Source organism: Paramacrobiotus metropolitanus, unplaced genomic scaffold (genome assembly GCF_019649055.1).
Source record: "Paramacrobiotus metropolitanus isolate TYO unplaced genomic scaffold, Prichtersi_v1.0 Parri_scaffold0000007, whole genome shotgun sequence".
NCBI lineage: Eukaryota > Metazoa > Tardigrada > Eutardigrada > Parachela > Macrobiotidae > Paramacrobiotus > Paramacrobiotus metropolitanus.
Window position 1 is genome coordinate 1782016 of NW_026570227.1, and position 18778 is coordinate 1800793.

The 18778-nt window shown below is 44.0% G+C and overlaps 4 protein-coding genes across 5 annotated transcripts; 3 read left to right on the top strand and 1 right to left on the bottom strand.

The window, feature by feature from the left end:
• Positions 1-9879: 9879 nt before the first annotated feature.
• On the top strand, positions 9880-10987 carry LOC129582283 (uncharacterized). Its single transcript, XM_055473774.1, has 3 exons — positions 9880-10171; positions 10230-10266; positions 10481-10987. Exons 1-3 carry the CDS (start codon positions 10101-10103, stop codon positions 10634-10636), a joined length of 264 nt encoding a protein of 87 aa, XP_055329749.1. The 5' UTR covers positions 9880-10100; the 3' UTR covers positions 10637-10987.
• A 368-nt stretch (positions 10988-11355) lies between these two features.
• LOC129582324 (uncharacterized) lies at positions 11356-12609 on the top strand. 2 transcript variants are annotated; one of them, XM_055473832.1, is made up of 6 exons: positions 11356-11516; positions 11583-11723; positions 11780-11896; positions 11962-12084; positions 12183-12272; positions 12339-12609. In XM_055473832.1, the coding sequence occupies exons 1-6, from the start codon at positions 11486-11488 to the stop codon at positions 12434-12436; spliced, it is 600 nt and encodes a 199-aa protein (XP_055329807.1). In that variant the 5' UTR covers positions 11356-11485; the 3' UTR covers positions 12437-12609. The 2 variants fall into 2 exon arrangements, with proteins under 2 accessions (XP_055329807.1, XP_055329808.1); XM_055473833.1 differs by having other exon boundaries at positions 11583-11717.
• Positions 12610-12920: 311 nt separating this feature from the next.
• On the top strand, positions 12921-14768 carry LOC129582462 (QRFP-like peptide receptor). The gene is made up of 3 exons (XM_055473975.1): positions 12921-13488; positions 14069-14475; positions 14604-14768. Exons 1-3 carry the CDS (start codon positions 13044-13046, stop codon positions 14766-14768), a joined length of 1017 nt encoding a protein of 338 aa, XP_055329950.1. The 5' UTR covers positions 12921-13043.
• A 419-nt stretch (positions 14769-15187) lies between these two features.
• LOC129582463 (uncharacterized) lies at positions 15188-18463 on the bottom strand. Its single transcript, XM_055473976.1, has 8 exons — positions 18332-18463; positions 17030-17092; positions 16726-16945; positions 16338-16607; positions 16013-16152; positions 15876-15905; positions 15485-15613; positions 15188-15352 (listed from the first exon to the last, which is right to left on the bottom strand). The coding sequence occupies exons 1-8, from the start codon at positions 18388-18390 to the stop codon at positions 15322-15324; spliced, it is 942 nt and encodes a 313-aa protein (XP_055329951.1). The 5' UTR covers positions 18391-18463; the 3' UTR covers positions 15188-15321.
• Positions 18464-18778: the final 315 nt, after the last annotated feature.

Below are 18778 nucleotides of genomic sequence, written 5' to 3' on the forward strand. Positions count from 1 at the left end.
GATTCTGCCGTATAATGCGCTGCCGTATCGTTTTTATAAGAGACCTAGCGCACCTAACCACAAAGAAACAGAAAACACTTAGTAAAGCTCCGAATCTTCCTATACCGATAGTATATACGGTTTATATATTTCCTATACGGTTTATATATTTTTGAAATGATACACAACAATGCGTTTAAACTTTTTGCCCATTTTAGTTCGCCATATCTCGGCAACCGGATGATGCGCGCGCAAACGATTCTCAGAACAATGTATACAAATCATTTAGCTTTAGAATGACATAAAGTATTGCAAAACAGTAATTCAGAGTGCGCGAAAGTGAAAGTTTTAGTGTATCGGTGTATGCATCCATTTTTGACACCAATATGTACCGGGTGTCAAAATATTGTACAAATCAATCTGGCGTAATGCTGAACGTCATTACGTGTGCCAAGCGCCGGCTGTAAATCGTGTACTTTCCTGATAATCAGGCGGGATGCGGCTCTGTGGCGGCGGCAACTAGTTAAATCCAGGAATATCGAAATCCAGAAAACAGACGGGAAAAATCATCCAGAGTGCTGTTGCGGTAGTTTTCGCTTAATGCGCTGCTCACCATATGATTAGTATAGAAAATTGTAGGTAGTTGATTTGTGAGCAGAACATAAAATTTATTTGTACCTGATAGGCAGATTCATATTTGCACCGATAGCTTTCGTAGTAGTGGCCCCACTGGGAAGACGACTGGAGTAACACACAGGCGAAACCCGTTCCCATGAATTTTTACGTCAAAGATTGTCACTGGAGATACAGCGCGGTAACCCGGCATCGGTTATGGGAACGATCGGAGGAGCGGAAAAGTTAATGAAATTCTGATGTTGTAAAAAATGCCGGTTAAACGCGTACTATACTACTCGAGTACAGATACATAGTCGGTGCTGAGTTTCTCGGTAGCTTTTTAATGCCTCGCTTTCCATCCCGTTAATTTACGTATACATTATGCAAAATTTTGTACATAAGAATTTTGTACAGTTTACATACAATGTGTAACAGTCTGAGCGGGGTACTGTTTGATGGCAGCAATCGGACTGCGTTGTAATAATGTACTGCTATCAGTCGTGCGAGTGCTCTTTAAGGAAACTGGAAACCGGCAAAGTACGAGCGTATTTGCGTCAACGGATCAGCATCGAAATCCCGCGAGGAAAACGCAGCATCTACATATATAATGCGAGCAGCATCACCGACGGCGAATTTATACGAAATTTTTTCGATTATTCTACCGCGCTTTGTGTGCAGATGTCGCTGTGTATCCTGTCATACCGTTTCCAACGAGATCAGAACGTGGAAAAATCGGTTATCGAAAATTAATTAAAACAATGGTTCTTTTCCACGGTGAAATTAAATCTATTAATAAGCCCAAGTGTAAATTACAACGGCTGTGCAACTATTGTAAACTGGCAGCATCTGCGACGGTTGTAAGTTGTAATTGAAAATATTTATACGGATTGTACCGAAGTTACACTTAGCTAGAAAATAAAGTTAGCAGTTAAATCAACCAATGTTACAATTGCAATTAGTTTATACCAGCGCAGTCTGTCTGTTATGTGAAATGGATATTGGCCGAATAAAAATATATGTCATAATGTCAATACACGTCGTAGGTTTCTGCGGCGAAACTTTCGCCGGTTTCCTGGTATCTACACTCATCAATTCCATCGAATAACGAAAACCACAATATTTTGGACCGAAGCACGCTTCATCTCCCGTACACAAACATCTGCATACCGGGAGTTTTACTTGAAATTCCAAGGCGGCCGTTGTAAATATGCAAAGTCCAAATTGAAACCACAGCATTACAGATCGTACACATGGTTATTTAATAGTCCATTTTTGGCGGAATTCGGCGGGTGGGGAGACCGGTTTTTTCCTCACTCAGCGTACTTGGAGTATCGTGTGTCGTTATTGGCCGGCGCACGCGCACACCTTTCCCGTGAAAGCTCTTATTAATGAATCATCTCTTTCTACTTGAAACGACGCAATTTCCTTGGGCATTGTATGCACAACGCACGCCGCACTAAGGAGGAAAACAACGGTGATCTGTGCATGTCGGTGTGTCAAGTACGCGGGGCGATCAGCTGGGGCTATATAAACCGATGGAACCGCGATAACCCGGCATTACTACAAATGCTTTTACCGGAAACAGTGGTTTTACTTGCCATCATTCCTGCAAATTATTTGAATTAGTTTCACTTATCAGATTGAGAAATGGAGGCCAAGATTGTTGTATTTCTCTGTGTGCTGGGATTCTTGTGTTCCGTGGAGGCGTGGGGCAACAAGTAAGCGAGTAGCAAATTAACTTACTGTTAGCAGCGTTCAGATAACAATAATTATGTGCAAAATATTTACATATACTGTAGTCTCGTATAACTTGGGAGTTGTTTGTTGACTTTATAATTCAATTTTCTTTAAGAAAGCAAAGTGCAAAAATGACCTCGTACCCAACACGCCAGTTTCTTTACCGCAGTTTATTAAATTTTTTTTGCAGAAAATGCGCATTATAATTTTTATTGTGAAATTAATCGGCGACGACGGTTTTTGTTCCAGTTTTTTTCCGGTATTGATTTTTCAAACCTGTCAGGTGGGCTTTCGCCGAAAACCCATTTATTATTATTTCGACTTTATTATGAACACAGGTTAACGCGGACGTATCGTAGATAAAAGGAGAGATGATCTGGCTGTTAATACAGCTAATAATAACATACGTAGAGTATCGACACATATAAAGGTGATCGTGATATAGTTCATGGAGATAAATGTGTATGGTACTCGTATAGTACACACTAATATTCAGTTTCGGAACTGCAAGCCATTTTTTGGTCCTACAATGTAAAATAAAAATATAGACGAATTAACTGCATGCGTTGTAAATTAATAGCATATTTATTAACTGCAGGCACTGCGTGTGGCATGGATCGGCGCCGTTCTGTATGGCCAGTTGTCCCAGCGGGAAATTCAAAGTGGAGGGCACGCAGTCCAAATGCGGACCCAACACTATTACCTGTTGCATAACCGGCGAGAAGTTCGTCTGCTGTCCCAACGGCTGGGAGGGCACCGCCGCCAACGCCATGGCCATCGCCAAGACCAAATTCTTCAACTCCCTCCACTAAACCATGACAATTACGTGCCGACTCATCGTGCTCAAGAAGAATGACAATCGATCTGAAGCGTAGGATCCGGAAGCTGGATATTGTAGTAATTCCACGTTTTGCTACAATGTTCAGTTCACACTGCAACAGTATTGTACATTATTTTTTACAGTGCACACTTGTAGAAATGGGTGGCTATACGCATGTTGGTGTTGTTAATGTTTGTTTGTTGTTGGAATACAATGTCATAGTGCTGCTATACATGTATGGATGGTTGGTGAACCTTGAATGGGACTCGATGTAAATTAAATTTACACAACATTTACCGGCATTGAGCATCGTCCTCGTATCTGCACTTATAGTGCACTTCAAAATTATTCCGGGAAGATAGCAAATTAGCGTAGATTGGTGCACCGGTCCACAGGAAGGCTCTGTCGGGTGAAAATTTCATTTTCAGCATTATCATGGCTACCTTTCCGTCCTTTCTTCTAAATTATACTTAATGCACACTTGTACACAAGTATTATGAGTTGCAGTACATATTTTGCTCGCAACGATACTATCTAACCACCATATATAACCACGTCGGCGCACCCAATTTTAATGTCAACTGATCGGTTTCTCCGGCGTTCGGCGTGATCTTCCCGGGAGGGGGAATAAACAACACGTGCCAACAAGACAGACAATTTGCAATTCGTGTCCTAACCATGTGGTCTGCACAGTAGTCAGAATAATAGCAGTTAGGGCAGGTAATTAATGTGGTTGAGCGAAGGAAGAATCCGGCATTACCGGATGGCATGCCTGCAGGCTGGTCATACACCGGCTGGCCAGACGCCGCGTCCAGTAATTATACTGTCATTCCCATAAATCATTAGAATTAATATAATACAGTCAACCGTTTTCTGCAGAATATCCAGGGCTTATTTGACAGTCAAACTGGTTGGCCTGTCGTACAAGGACGGCCGGGCAGCAATGTGTGAAAGAACGGGGAACGGCGTCCGTGCGCATTATGTGAACATGTACAACACCGTTATACATAATTATGCGCAGGTACGTGCATACCATCTGAATTCCGCCCTGTTCGGTTTTCGGCTTCGACTACTTAACTAATTTTATGCAGGGCCGGCGTTCCGGAAGCGGTACTTGTGGATGCGACGATCCTGTAATATCCGTAGAAATAACGGGATCCCGCTGTATAGTTATGTACTGCATTGCGCATTTCCGGTTTCGGATATGAGAGTCACTTTAATGGGTAAGAGCCACCAAGGTAGAATAACGGCAGATTCAATACGGGTGTATGCGCATACCAAATACAGAAACATGCGAGAAACAAACAAAATAATTTCACAAGTAATATGTATGTAAACATATTACTTGTGAAATTATTTTGTAAAATTTCCCGGCCGGTCGCCAGCAAAACTGTCCAACATTCTGGCAACCTACCCCCATCGTGTTGGCCGAAGAGGCCCCATCTTTATAATCCTGAAGTGCAGTGGTATCACTCAGATGGAGATGGGCCAATCATGAACCGGTTAGCTATTTACTAGATCGTCACTTCAAAACAATAATGGAATGCTAGTTGTTCTATCGAAAGGATGTACATACATATTGTGCACTTTTACTTTTCGAGTAAATTTACAGTTTACTTGTGTAGGTAAGCTACGATTTATCGGTCTTACAAATTCGAAATAAAAAGTGTGCTAATAATACTTAAGCACCATTTCCGATGCCAATCAATGTCCAATAGTACGTAGAGTGTGGCGAGGACCGATTGGTACATTACTCAGCGGAATCAGCTGTTGGACGCCGATTGGGAAAAACGGGCCGTGTAGCACTGCAGAGATATATAAACCGATGGAACCGCGATATCTTTGTCAAAACAGCACATACCAATCTGTTGCAAACACTTCACCGAAAGTAGCAATTTATTCACTGGCTATCAGTTGTGCAGTGTAATTATTGTTGAGCGAGGTCATATTCTTCATATAAAATGCATATTAAAATTGTTGTATTTCTATGCGTTCTTGGATCCTTATGTTCCGTGCAAGCGACAGGCAACAAGTAAGTTTACAGAGAAATTAGTGAAATTAACCGGTATTAAGGGAAATGGCCCGTTGTACATGGGGTGTCAGAAATGGGATACATACACCAAAACTTTCGCTTTCGCGCACTCTGAATCACTTTTTCGTAATACTTTATGTCATTCTAAAGCTAAATGACTTGTTTGCAGTGTTCTGAAAACCATTTGCGCGCGCAAAATCCGGTTGCCGAGATATCGCGTACCAAAATGGGCTAAAAGTTTAAATGCATTGCTGTGTACCAAAAGTCTGGTCATTACCCGATCTTCTTGAAGCTTTGCTGTAAAAGACACAGGGCCATAAAGTCGAAAGTGAACCAATTTCAGATCCATAGCATTTTTTTCCGATTTTAAAATGAATTTCAAAAATTCTAAAATTCATTTTTAAATTATGGAAAAGTGCTATGAACCAGAAATTGGTTCACTTTCAAGTTTCAACTTCATGGTCATGATTGTGTCTTTTACAGCAAAGTTTCAAGAAGATCGGGTAATAACCAGACTTTTGGTACACAAATATACATTTAAACTTTTCGCCCATTTTAGTTTGCCATATCTCGGCAACCCGACGTTCCGCGCGCAAACGGTGATTCGGTGTGCGCGTATTCAGTAATCAGCGGTAATAATTTGTGCAGGCACTGCGTGTGGCACGGGTCGGCGCCGATCTGCATGGCCAGTTGTCCGGCCGGTAAATTCAAGGTGGAGGGCACCGCCTCCAAGTGCGGTCCGAACACCATCGCCTGCTGCGTCACCGGCGAGAAGTTTGTCTGCTGTCCCAACGGCTGGGAAGGAACGGCGGCCGACGCCATGGCCATCGCCAAGACCAAGATCCTCAACTCTCTCCACTGATCGCGAAATACCTTTCCCCTCGCAGCATAGCAGGCCGGTAACCAGCGTCCCGCGGGATAATGCGGGCAGATGATGGGCAAAGCATTATTTATGCTGATTCTTTGCACTGTTTACGCCGTTCTTGATTTCATTGCACTGGTTCAAATGTAAACATATCCAACAGTATTTTGTTGTTATTTTGTACATGCTACGTGTGCCGGATTGTATAAGTGTGCTAGTTGATACTTATGAGATGAAGAAGGCTAAAACATTTTGCAGGACTTCCGGTAGAATTCTTTTGAGAAACATATCGGCATTTGAGAGCTACAGGCGATCAGTACAGAATGATATCTGAACGTTCTGAGATTCGGCCCGGTACATAGCACCAAATTCGTGTACATTCCACGGAAACTTCCGCTGTCGCGCACTAACAGACACTTTTTTGCATTGCTTTATGATATTTTGTAGCCAAAAGATGTGTGTACGTAGGCGTGAAATCCGTTTGCGCGCGCAACATCCGGTTCGGGAGTTATGGCTGCTAGAAAATTCCAAAAAGTTTAAATGCATTCAGGTGTGCCAAAAGTCTCATTACAAACCGACATTCTTCAAATTGTGCACGTAAATGCGCATTAGTACTGTATATAAAGATCGTTTTTACACCGAACCAAATTTTTCCATCATTGTATTCAAATTTTAAAATAAATTGCAAAATTTGTCAAATTCATTTTAAAAGATATTGGAAAAATTTATTTCTTTCTGGTTCGGTATAAAAACGATCTTCATGGGTACATGCGTTTCCGCTGTATAAATGGTCGAACTTGGAACATTTAGCAGCTAATAATACTCCCTACCGTGGAATTTTTACCACGCTTCCTCTAATCAAAACGAAACTGCTGATAGTACTGCTGTGTATCGATCCTAATCAGCGTCCAATAGCAACACGTGGCCATTAGGAAACAGAATAATTTTCCTACTAGAAGGAAACAACAAGTTCAGTTGTATAAAAGCCGACGGAACCGCACTTATCAAAACTGTCCAACCTACATATTCCGAAAGCTTTACCGGAAACTGCAGTTTGTTTTCTTTTTACCCTGTACTTTGCGCTCCATCGAGGTCATACTCTTCATTAAAAAAAATGCAGACGAAAATTGTCATATTTTGCTGTGTCCTTGGAGTCTTATGCTCCGTAGAAGCCTACGGCAACAAGTAAGTTGACCAAGAATCTGCCGAAATTAACCGATCTTACGTATACGCCATACGTCCTGGGATATGACGTGCACAGATTAATTATTATACCTGCAGCTTTACTGCATAGTTTTACGTTAGTAAACACTTTTTAGAAGGGATAAGCGTAATACTCGTACATTCGTACTAATCATTATTTTATGCCGTTGCTTCAGAATCTTACCAAATTCTAACCATCGGCAGAAATTCAAGTTATTCAAACCAATATTTGTACATTTGGAAGAGCGGTTGATCTGCATTACAGTACATCCGGCCCAGATTCGTATTCCTCATTATATTTTTCTTGTGGGAATTAATCGGTGTTATACTGCAGAATCCTTGAGCGACGTTTAAATATTCTAACTATATTCGTTTCCAGTAATGTTTTTAATCCTGGCAATAGAAAATCAGCAAATAAAGCAAGCCTGCGCTGACAGACACTAATTAAAATTTTCGAATTTTTTTTACGGTATTTTGCACCCAGTGACCAATACATATAATATATAAAACTAATCCTTAATTACGCATTTTTTTCCTCAGTAATTTCAGTTCGATTCGACCAATAAAAGCATCCACATATATAAAAATGTGTACTGTATCTAAAGCGGCCACAATATGCGGAAAATAAAGTATCGTTGAAGAAGAAAACGGCAGCATAATTAGTAAACATTCGGTCAATTGCAGGCACTGCGTGTGGCATGGATCGGCGCCGTTCTGCATGGCCAGCTGCCCGGCCGGTAAATTCAAGGTGGAGGGTACCCAGTCCAAATGCGGGCCCAACACCATCGCCTGCTGCGTCACCGGTGAGAAATTCGTCTGCTGTCCAAACGGCTGGGAGGGCACCACGGTCCAGGCCATGGCCATCGCCAAAACCAAGATCTTCAACTCCCTCCACTGAACGCCGACACGCTTTCCCAGCCGCGCCCTGATTATGCTTGTCGGTCGGTCTCAGAGAAAGCCACAGATGTACACATGTTATTCGTCGTTCGTGCGGTTTCGTATAAGCAAGTTTAGGAAAAATTTATTTTTTTCCTGTGCCCCGTGGTGCAAGTGACGCTGGCCTGCTGTTAACGTAACTGCTGCTGTTTATCTTCTTGTTAATAATATTGATAATAAATTTTATTGGACACGATACCGGTAAAAACAGGATATATGCTTAATTTGTGCTGTCTGTGATTTTTCAAATTGCCATCTGCACCGTGTATTACAAAATGTCGTCCCAATTGCTAATGCACACTGATGATAATTTTTAATTAATGTAGCAAAGCACGCATAGCACTTCCGGCTTAATCCGGGCTTCGTTATGTAATTCGGCATTCAATAAATTAGCAACTGTAGCCTGTAGTGTAAATATCGGATCTGATAAACGCCGAAGAACACTGAAATATATGGCAAAATCAAGATAAGGACACCGTCGATGGTGGATCGGAAAATGTGGGTAGCACCACCGTATAATGACCTTTACCCGGGCAGATTCTTGTAATTGCGTTTCTTGAGAAAGCATCGTACGAATACAGTGCATGCCGGTGTTATTACTGACTTCGTTTAGTTCGTTATGAGTTTCCAGTAATCGCGGCAAACTACAAACCAACCTAAAAACAGACATTTCCGCCATAGTACAGCTAGGACAAAGCGCTTGTTATTTTGGCGGGATTTCTGTGTTCTCTTGCACGTGAACTCAGCTGCTGCGTTTAAAATAAATCAATTTAGAAATAAAATACAGCCATTATGAAAAAATAAATAATTTAGTTACTTAATAAAAAAATTTCTGTACGTTAAAGCAAAATTAGGCATGCGGCTGTAGATGCTAAATTTATTGGGCTTGAAAACATATGAACTCCTGACTTGTCCGCTCGAGGAAAATGACCCGATACATGGTGTCAAAAATGGTCAAAAATTCGACTTTACGGCCATGTTCCTTTTACAGCAAAGTTTCCTGAAGATCGGGTAATAACCAGACTTTTGGTACACACCAATGCATTTAAACTTTTTACCCATTTTTTTTCGACAGCAGCCAGTACATATAATAATGCGCCTGCGCGGGTTTACACTAATAAAAATTTTTACCCATTTTAATACGCTATATCTCGGCAACCGAATGTTGCGCGCGCAATCGGTTTTCAGAACAATGTATACAAATTATTTAGCTTTAGAATGACATCAAATATTACCAAAAAGTGATTCGGAGTACGCGAAAGCAAAAGTTAAGTGTATGTATCCCCTTTTTGACACCATGTACCGGGCCGTTTTCCTTCAATGAACCGACAACGAAGGCATCCTTAATATTTTGCCGGTATATCCGCATTGTTCCTTGAGTCAGAGTTTGTTGGCCGCGCGAAGCACTTGAGAATTACGCTAAACCGAACCACGCGGCCAACCTGGTTTCGCGCTGAATATCTTCTTCGAAAAACAGTGACCAAGGCGGCAAACCCGGCCGGATATAACGGTGATTATTCGAGAAGTGGTGTGGTATGATAATATTAGAAGAAAACGGCTCATTTGCCGGCGGTGCGGTGTCATGTTGAAAATCCACTTGAGCCGGCACTTTCCGCCGGGATTACAAACACACCCGGCCATTCTTCCGCCGGTGTGAGTAAACGCTGACCGGGGCGCGATTTCTGTTTGCCAGAGGCATTCATTCAGGTGACGCCTCACTGCCAAAATCCCCTATATCAACATTCCACCTTGGTGCCATTTTTTTTAACAAAATCCTTTCCAGTCTGAACCGTCACCTGCTGCACTGCATTTGCGTTGCGTTTCCGGCTGGGATATTCGCTGAGATATTTTTTCCCTTAATTCCGCGGCGGCAGTTTCCGGTTGTGTAATTTTTCATAATTTTTAAAGTTGCGAAAATGAATAAACTTGTGGTTATCGCTGCTGTCTGTGTGATGTTCCTGGTTGCCGTGGATGCCGCTTCCAATATGTAAGCCGTTAATTAAAATTTCGCTCCCATATTTTTTTTAAAAAAATTTTTCTTGTAGTCACTGCACTTGGCACGGAACCGCCCCCTTCTGCATGGTACGTTAACAATTATGTACTCTGATGTTTTAGCATTCGAAACGGTTCGGAAAAAAACATAGATTCGTAGACTTAGCTGTACCATATTGAGATTATCAGCTCATGCTCTGCCGTTGAGTAAGGTCGGTAGGATAGATTATTACGGTAATTATTCCTCGTACTGATCTCTCCGTCATACTTTAAATATATTGACCGGTCAATTGTATGTGTGCAGCCGTCGTGTCCGAAAGGCAAGAAGGCGGTGGACGGGACCAAGTCGAACTGCGGCCCCAACAAGATCGCCTGCTGTATAACCGGCAAGAAGCTGGTCTGCTGCCCCAACGACTGGCAGGGCAACGCTGCCAACGCCATGGCCATCGCCAAGACCTAAATCTCCCCGCCATCATCGCGTTAATTTTCGTTTTCGCTATACATTTATTACCGGTTCGACGGGCAACCGGCTGGCTAACCGGCAGCACCGGCTTTTTTGTGGGCGGTCATGAAATGTGCGCATGCCGCGTCTTCCTTGTAAAGTATTGCTAAACGGGTTATTTCCTATACTTTGAAGCACAGACACTGGTGTGGACCAAGCTTCGGATTATACTTGTTTGACTGTATTTTTCCTGTGTTTTTGTCATTATTCGCGCTTTATTGAAACGGTCGATATCGTCTTCGGGTGTATTTCGCGGATAAAGAGACTCGTAATTTTCCACACTTGAAAAATAATGTTTCCGGAATGTGAGTGTTAATATACTGCCGGTGTTTGTTATCACAAAAGTGCTAAGTAAAAAAAATATGCACACCCACAGAAAACTTTCCATGCTTCGCCGAACGGTATCCACACCGGAATACACAAATGCGGCAATATCAACAGTGCGGCGATATTTACATAATTGGTCAGCAGTTTTCCGTTACAAACGATCGACAAGCAACGTCAACGTCGGTGTGTAGATACATGCATCAGGCTTTCGCTGAAGCTGCTCGAGCGGGTAATAACAACGTTCAACCGGCGAACAATGGGACACGCTGTATAACCAATGCGTGTCCCTTCCGCGGGAAAACGCTACAAGCATGACTGGCAAACAAATTACCTGTTGACACGCAGCCTACGCTGCCTTATAAACCGACGTGCTGCGTTCGTAATAAATCATATACAGTGTCAAGCATCATAATATTCTGTGTCGCAACACGTGTACTTCATGATTTTCTTGTACAAACTGTAAAACGTTCTCTTGCCAAAATGATGGTAATAACGGGAGTACTCCTTTTAGGTAAGATACCGTGACCTTTAGTTTTTTTTTTCGATTAGCGGATTGTGTAATTGGTCTGTGAAATAGTGGCATCGGTGACATGGGCTCAAACGACAACGACAACGAGCACAACGACACCGACGACATCCGCACAGCCGCTGACTCCGCCTAACTGTGACTGCGGTGACCAGGATCAGAGCGACAAGATGCAGGCGTCGTCCGGTAAAAGTAATTGATGCCCGCACTTTTCTGCACGCGGATACCATTTGAGCGGTGGTTTCTAGGTTTCGGTTGGTTTCACCGGCGCCCCATGATGCCGCACAACAAGACCATCTGTGGAACGAACGGCCAGACCTACGCCAACCAGTGTCTCTTTATCAACGCTCAAGCGCAGGATGACAGTACGCTATCCCTATCTTTCGGTTGCAATGCCGGGCGTTTACGCTTTTTTTTAAAAAAAAAACAGGTTTGGGAATGCGACCATGTTTCAATGACACCGCGGATAACAGTTGGTCGTCCAAGATGGAGCAGTGGAACGAGGACCGCGACGGATGGGGACGGGGACGCGGCCGCTTCGCTGGACGCTACCGTACGCTGAAAATAAATTTCTTTTAATGATCTGCATAGTTTATATAACCTGACATTGTAACCGCAAGAGTCTTATGTGGTTTATTACTCTGTCTGCAGAGATGATGCAGAAGAGCTTCTGTATGTCCGACGGCAGCACATTCAACGGCACCATGACCGACAAGCAGCAGTACCTCCAGCAGAATCCCAGTACGTCTTTCCGTCGGTTATCGTTCGTATTAATTTTCATGTTAATGTCTGCGTCGTGTAATACAGATGTGGGCGTTCGCTGCCACGGCAGCTGTCCCTGCCAACTGCAGTGTCCGCAGCCGCGCGGATACATCCAGGAGTTCATCCTGTTCCTCTGGAGATAATGCCTCTCACCGCACCTTAACGAATGGAATCTCACCGAAATTCTGCACATTTATTATTTATGATTTCTGTTTTCACAAATGCTTGGTGTACGTGCAATGCACCGAATGACTGTACAGATTTACAAGCACTGCTCTTAACGCTTCCGTCCTTCCTGAATGAAATTCGCCGATTATGTACCTGGTACATATACAGTACATAAAACAGTTGGCTAAAAATGTCATTATTTCTGCGCGTAAAAGCCGTGCATTCGTTCACTGTTAGGGTTTCTGTGAAAATGACGCATATATCCTTTGAATACTTTAATAAGGTTAAACAGCGCCAATGTAGTCAGGCCCATTAGGGCGGCATATCCATGTAGCCGTAGGCTTAATTAGCTGTAAGTCTTTTTATTAAGTGCACGTAATGGAGTGCCGACGCCCACGCAGACACTTTCCTATCCTTTCTGCTCGTTTCTTCATCCGCTACAGAGCAAATTAAAGGTACACAGCGCAGAAGTCTATTGGCTTCGTGACCTTTATCTTCGACGGCGAATCTGCATCTCCAACATAGTTCGACCAGGCTTGAAGCTTCGGGGTTATCTGTTCTTGTGCCGTAATAATAATAATAATGAATGTGACTACTCCGCGGTTCAACCAAACCCTCCCGCCGTTCCCGCCGCTGCCCAAACCGCCCTACCCCGTCCTCCTCACCTGGCTCATCCTGGGCGTGACCCTGGCCATCCTCTCCGCCCTGCTCAGCGGCCTCCTGATCCTGGTCATCCTGCGCTCGCCGGCGCTCCGCCGCGGCGCCGGCGCCATCATCGCCTTCTCCCTCACCATCAACGCCGTCCTCTCCGGCATCCTCCAGCCTGTTTATTTCCTGCAGGTCTTCTTCGTCCAGACCGACCGCCCACTGAATTTACACTGTGGAGTCTATATGCTGCTGCGACTGAGTTTTATTTACACCGAATACTGGACATCGTTGGTGCTGGCGCTTAACCGGCTGGTGGCCATTGCCGTGCCGCATATGTACCGGCGGTTAATCCGCCCGCCGGTGCTGGTGGTCGCCATGGGTGCGTAAAATATTTGCCCATATTTGCACCGTCGGTCATAACGATACTTTTTTATACATACGATGATACGTTGTTATATTTTGTGCCAGTTGTACTATAACTTGTCCCGTAATTTCTATCGGGAAGTTGCATTTAACACGTATTTAAGAGATTTGGCCTGGTGCCGTACGTGGCACCAAATTCGTGTATATGTCTTACGCGCACTCCAAAGCACTTCTCTGCCTTGTTTCATGACATTCTGTAGCTACCGGTTCGGTCGGGAATTATGGTTCAGTTCGGCTCGGTTCGGGAATTATGACTGTTAGAAAATTCCAAAAAGTTTAAATGCATTCAGGTGCACCAAAAGCCTCGTTACAAACCGGTCTCGTCTAAAATCTACACATAAATGCACATAACTTTGAAGATCGTTTTTACCCCGAACCAGAGTGGCACCATTTTTTTCCAAATTTTAAAATGAATTTCGAAGATTTTAAGACTCATTTTAAAATTTGAAAAAAATGGTAGAACCGTGACTCTGTGTAAAAACGCTCGTCATGCATCTTTGTGTTTCCATTCTCAGTACCAAAAGTCTACCTTGCAGGTGTCAGTGTGACAGTGCCGCTGCTGGTCAACATGCCCACGCTATACAACACTATCTACTTATCCGGCCGCTTCCCGCCGTTGATGGCGTGTACGATGAAACCGTTGAACGACACGCTGATGATCATAAACGCGACGGTCGGGACGTACTTTCCCATCACGTCCCTAGGCGTGATATATGTCTTCATCGCGGGTTACGTGTTACTCCGAAAGGTCACGGATGCCGGGCGGCGGATGGCGCGGCGGGTGGCCGTCGCCAAGATGCTCTTCATCTCGTATCTGATCTACGTGGTGTGCTTTCTACCGGTGACGATCTTAGCCACCTTTTACCCCTTCATCCTCTTCCGTAGTCCCCAGATGATGATGTGGATGGTGATGATACAACTGGTTGGATTCGCCGCGGCACCGGTAAAAAATTCTTCGATGTTGTTCGTTAGTTTTGTAGCGCGCTTATGTGCTATTTGCATGTCCATTGATTGCTACCTGGTTGATCTTGCCAGTAATCATATGCTTGTCTGAAGGTGCGGCTTTTGTAGGTGATCTATCTGGTAATGAACGAAGAGTACCGGAACTGCATCAGCGTATTGTGCGGTAAAGTGCGCACCGCGCCGGAAGTGTCCGCTACCATTAGCTACAGCAACACCCGCTTCGCGACCACCAAGAAGATGACGAAAGCAGTCGATTCAAATTTTGATGATTGAATGCTGTTTACTAACCTTAGTAGCAGTGTTCGTGCATGAGCAAAAAAAACTAGTGTATGGCATATTTGCGCAAGAACTGAAGTGTTTCGTGTTTATTGATCTTATATAGAATTACTAGTATAGCATGCCGATGTCAGTCTTTTGCAGTATGTTTCGCGGTTCTTTTTTTCACCGATTATACAAGTAAATGGAGCACAATTATACATGTTACTGAACGATACGTCCGAATAAATACAGATACAGATACATATAATTTGCTTGGTACATTATACCATTTCTTAATTTGATGGTATTTTACAGAGCGACGCGAATAATTAAACTTTATCAGACGTTATCAGACACGTACGGGTTATTCACGCTAACTTAGGTTAAACGCAAAATTACGCAGTTCATTATTTCAAAATACACTTCATCCACTGTCTTACCGATACAAACCGATTCCTGAATACAAGCAGCGTTACCTCGCATTAAAGCAACACTATTAAGATCTGCTAACATCCGATCCCTGTACACTGGGTGACGATGAAGAGGAACCCGGCGTAAGTGGGGTAATTCATTTCGTAGAGATGGGCAAAGTCCACATTCTGCAAATGTCCGTGCATATACGGTTAACCTCCTCAACCAGCATCAGCGTTAACAAGACCATTATCAGGCGGCAATTGGAACACCGTGGACTGTCAGGGTTGTTGATCGCTGCTAGACAGCTATCAGCTTACCGCAACATTGCCGCTTGTCGTGATGGTAGCGGGCGCATTGATGTTGTTGGCACTGGTGGTCGGCGGGTTGCAGTATTTAACACTGTTGATCGCCACGTAGTCGAAATCGCAGACCAAGGCGGTACTACCCTGTCAATTGACAATGCGCTAAACACGGGCTCGCACTAGTACAGGCATTTTCACGGTCTGTAGCTAAAAGGTCAATAATTACTTAAAGGTCATTAATTAATTTGACTACCTAAAAGGTCAATAATTACTTAAAGGTCGTTAATTAATTCCGCTACGTACAGTAGAAGGTCAATAATTTTATCCTTTGGGACCCACAATAATAATTGCCATGATAGCAATGTTCTGGAAACCTTGGCTCGGAGTATATACATGCCGTACGCACCTGTCTGATGTAGAAGAATTTGGTAGTAAACTGCAACAAGAGCGTTAATTAGTCAGACAAGTCTGTACATGATGCAGCGCGCTGTTCTAGATTCGCATCCCAATTTAAGACACTGACTAACAGCGATCGCGACGCACCTTAATACGCGTTCCCGGGTCGCTGACAAACTGCAGGTGGCAGATATCGGAACTGGACGTGAACTTGCCAGGCAGGCCGAGCGTTCTGAAGTAGAAGCTGTTGCGTGCGCCCACGTACAGGCTGCCCGTCGTTCTGCACACTAAGGGAAGAAAGCAAGCACGTATGGCTAATATATAGAAGATAATGTAGAATAATTACGGCTCTGCCACTGCAGCAGGGTTATACGGTATACGAGGTCATCAACCGGAAATGATTACAGTACGAGAACAGCCGGTTACGAGATCGTGACCCGGCCAGCGTTGCGCAGGTCCGGTAGCCGCTTACTGGTGGCGGTGGACACGAAGGGCACTGCGCAGCCGCCCGCTGTGCAGCTGCCGCCGCCGGGAAGGGTGACGGGGCAGGGCGGGCAGGCCGGGCAGGCCGGAATCGTCGGACACGCAGGCGGGGTCGGACAGGCAGGCGGGGCTGGACAAGCCGGCGGTGTTGGACAGGCCGGCGGGGTCGGACAGGCCGGCGGGGTCGGACAGGCAGGCGGGGTCGGACAGGCAGGCGGGGTCGGACAGGCAGGCGGGGCTTGACAGGTGACGGGGGTGCAGGTTACTTCGGGACAGGCCGGCGGGGTTGGACAGGCAGGCGGGCTTTCACAGGTAACGGGGGTGCAGGTGACTGGGGTACAGGTAACGGGGGTGCAGGTAACGGGGGTGCAGGTTACTTCGGGGCAAGCCGGCGCAGCGGGACAGTTGCCCGCCGGCGGACAGGGCGGACAGCTGACGGAAGAACAGGTCACTTCCGGGCAGGCCGGCGGGGACGGCGGATTGGGGCAGGCGGGGATGATGGGCGGCGCCGGGCAGGTCAAGGTCAGCGGCTGCTCTTCCCGCTGCCAGCCGGAATAGGCGCGGCGGGATTGGTCTCCACCATCGTACGATTCGTATCTGCATAAGACAGCCCAAACCGCGTCACAAGTGCCGCTTACACACACGAAGCTCTGTATTCATTGCAGTGCAGGTAACTGTGACCTGTCTCGAGCCAGGGATGTGGAATTGCGGAGGGAGGACCGGGCTGTACAGCTCTGTGGGCTCCTGGGCCGAAAGAAACAATACATTCTTGCGTGCGATAATGTTTAATAAGACCTGCTATGAGAACGAGGTATGAGAATAAGTACTGTAGCGCACATAGTTTGTCTTGATGGGATAGATAGATCCCGGGTAGGGAAGTGACCCGGTACATGGTACCAAATTCATATACATCAATCTGTACTTGTACGCATGCGTTTGGGCGCGCAATATTCGCTTCGGGAGTTATGGCTGCAAGAAAATTTCAAAAAGTTTATATGCATTGTGTTATACCAAGTCTCATTATAAGCGGATCTCCTTTAAATTTTTCATGTACATGTAAATGCACGTAAATTGTAAAGATCGGTTTCACACCGAATCAAAGTTGCACCACTTTTTTTAAATGTTAAAATGATTATTAATTTGTAAAAAAATGTAATAACCGTGGTTTTTTTGTAAAAGATCTTCATGCATATGTTGGGTTTGCAAGAAAAATTTGTAGGAGATCAGTCCATAAGGAGGCGTTTGGTACAACAGAATGCATTTTAACTTTCTGGAATTTTCTTACAGCCAAAACCCCCGATCTGGGTGCTGCGTGTATAAACAGTTTTCGCGCCTATATATTATAAATCATCTAGCTACAAAATGCCATAAAACAAAGCAAAAAAACTGTTTAAGACTGCACGAAAGTGAAAGTTTTCGTGCATTTACATGTACACGACGTTGGTATCGTGTTGGTACCAACGACGTGTACCGGGTGACGCTGGAACCGGGTCACTTCCCATAATAAGACATAAAGAAAGTAGCGAGTTTTTTTTTCTTATAGCAGTGAATCGTTGCTAGAACTTAGTATATAATTAATTTTATCGTTAGTAAATAACTGTACGATCTTATACTTTTTTTCGATAACTTGGTATTTACTGATGAGCGAATACATCTACACAGACAGCCACAAAAGAAACATTGCATTACAAAGTTAACAAGCAGCGGAAACAAGCATATGATGTACTTATGTATGTACTATTTATATTAATATTATGATAATATGCATATATAGTTATATTATTTATCTGCATGAATACAAATATCTGCAGAGTGCATTGATGAAAATGTACCAATATGAATTAACTGTCTGCTCCTGATGTAATAATAATAATAATAATAATAATAACATATATATACCGTAAATGCCGGATGCAAGTGTGCGAGTATGTACATCAGCCAACATGTGCGCTGATTGTTCTCACGTCAATGTTTACCACTTACAAGAGCAGCCAGATTGCAGCAGGCCAAAAAAAAATTCTGAACTGGCAACGAGGTTCCATTCTTTCTGCAGAAAATTACAGAAATGCTTATGCAAAAACACTACCAAGTACCAAACACTTTTTTGGCATTGTTTCATGTTTTCTATAGCCAAATGATTTGTACAAGTACACTTCGGCGTAAAATCCATTTGTGCGTGCCACACCCGGTTGGGGAATTCTGGAGAAAATAACATTCGATAATTTTGAACGCAAAAAAGTGTACCAAAAGTCTCTTTATAAAGAGATGCTCGAGGTGGAGCTGCAGACGATATCCGCTAAGTTAGTAATAAAGTATCTTCCGTTGACTACCAAAATGCGCTATGATACTACAGATAAAGTGGATGAATGTTGTCTAAGCGGTTCACCATGTATGACTACCTGTTCTGACCAGCTTGCCATGAGCGTAGCA

What these genes read in the sequence shown, in the direction of transcription:
- LOC129582283 (XM_055473774.1), top strand. Translation starts at nt 10,101, where the DNA reads ATGAATAAACTTGTGGTTATCGCTGCTGTCTGTGTGATGTTCCTGGTT. An exon ending in GTGGATGCCGCTTCCAATAT is followed by an intron (nt 10,172 to 10,229) that starts GTAAGCCGTTAA and finishes TTTTTCTTGTAG; the next exon opens with TCACTGCACTTGGCACGGAA. An exon ending in GAACCGCCCCCTTCTGCATG is followed by an intron (nt 10,267 to 10,480) that starts GTACGTTAACAA and finishes GTATGTGTGCAG; the next exon opens with CCGTCGTGTCCGAAAGGCAA.
- LOC129582324 (XM_055473832.1), top strand. Translation starts at nt 11,486, where the DNA reads ATGATGGTAATAACGGGAGTACTCCTTTTAG. An exon ending in GCAGGCGTCGTCCGGTAAAA is followed by an intron (nt 11,724 to 11,779) that starts GTAATTGATGCC and finishes GGTGGTTTCTAG; the next exon opens with GTTTCGGTTGGTTTCACCGG. An exon ending in CCGCTTCGCTGGACGCTACC is followed by an intron (nt 12,085 to 12,182) that starts GTACGCTGAAAA and finishes CTCTGTCTGCAG; the next exon opens with AGATGATGCAGAAGAGCTTC.
- LOC129582462 (XM_055473975.1), top strand. Translation starts at nt 13,044, where the DNA reads ATGAATGTGACTACTCCGCGGTTCAACCAAACCCTCCCGCCGTTCCCG. An exon ending in GGTGCTGGTGGTCGCCATGG is followed by an intron (nt 13,489 to 14,068) that starts GTGCGTAAAATA and finishes TCTACCTTGCAG; the next exon opens with GTGTCAGTGTGACAGTGCCG. An exon ending in TTGGATTCGCCGCGGCACCG is followed by an intron (nt 14,476 to 14,603) that starts GTAAAAAATTCT and finishes CGGCTTTTGTAG; the next exon opens with GTGATCTATCTGGTAATGAA.
- LOC129582463 (XM_055473976.1), bottom strand. Translation starts at nt 18,390, where the DNA reads ATGGAACCTCGTTGCCAGTTCAGAATTTTTTTTTGGCCTGCTGCAATC. An exon ending in ACATCCCTGGCTCGAGACAG is followed by an intron (nt 16,946 to 17,029) that starts GTCACAGTTACC and finishes TGTCTTATGCAG; the next exon opens with ATACGAATCGTACGATGGTG. An exon ending in CGACAAGCGGCAATGTTGCG is followed by an intron (nt 15,353 to 15,484) that starts GTAAGCTGATAG and finishes GGACATTTGCAG; the next exon opens with AATGTGGACTTTGCCCATCT.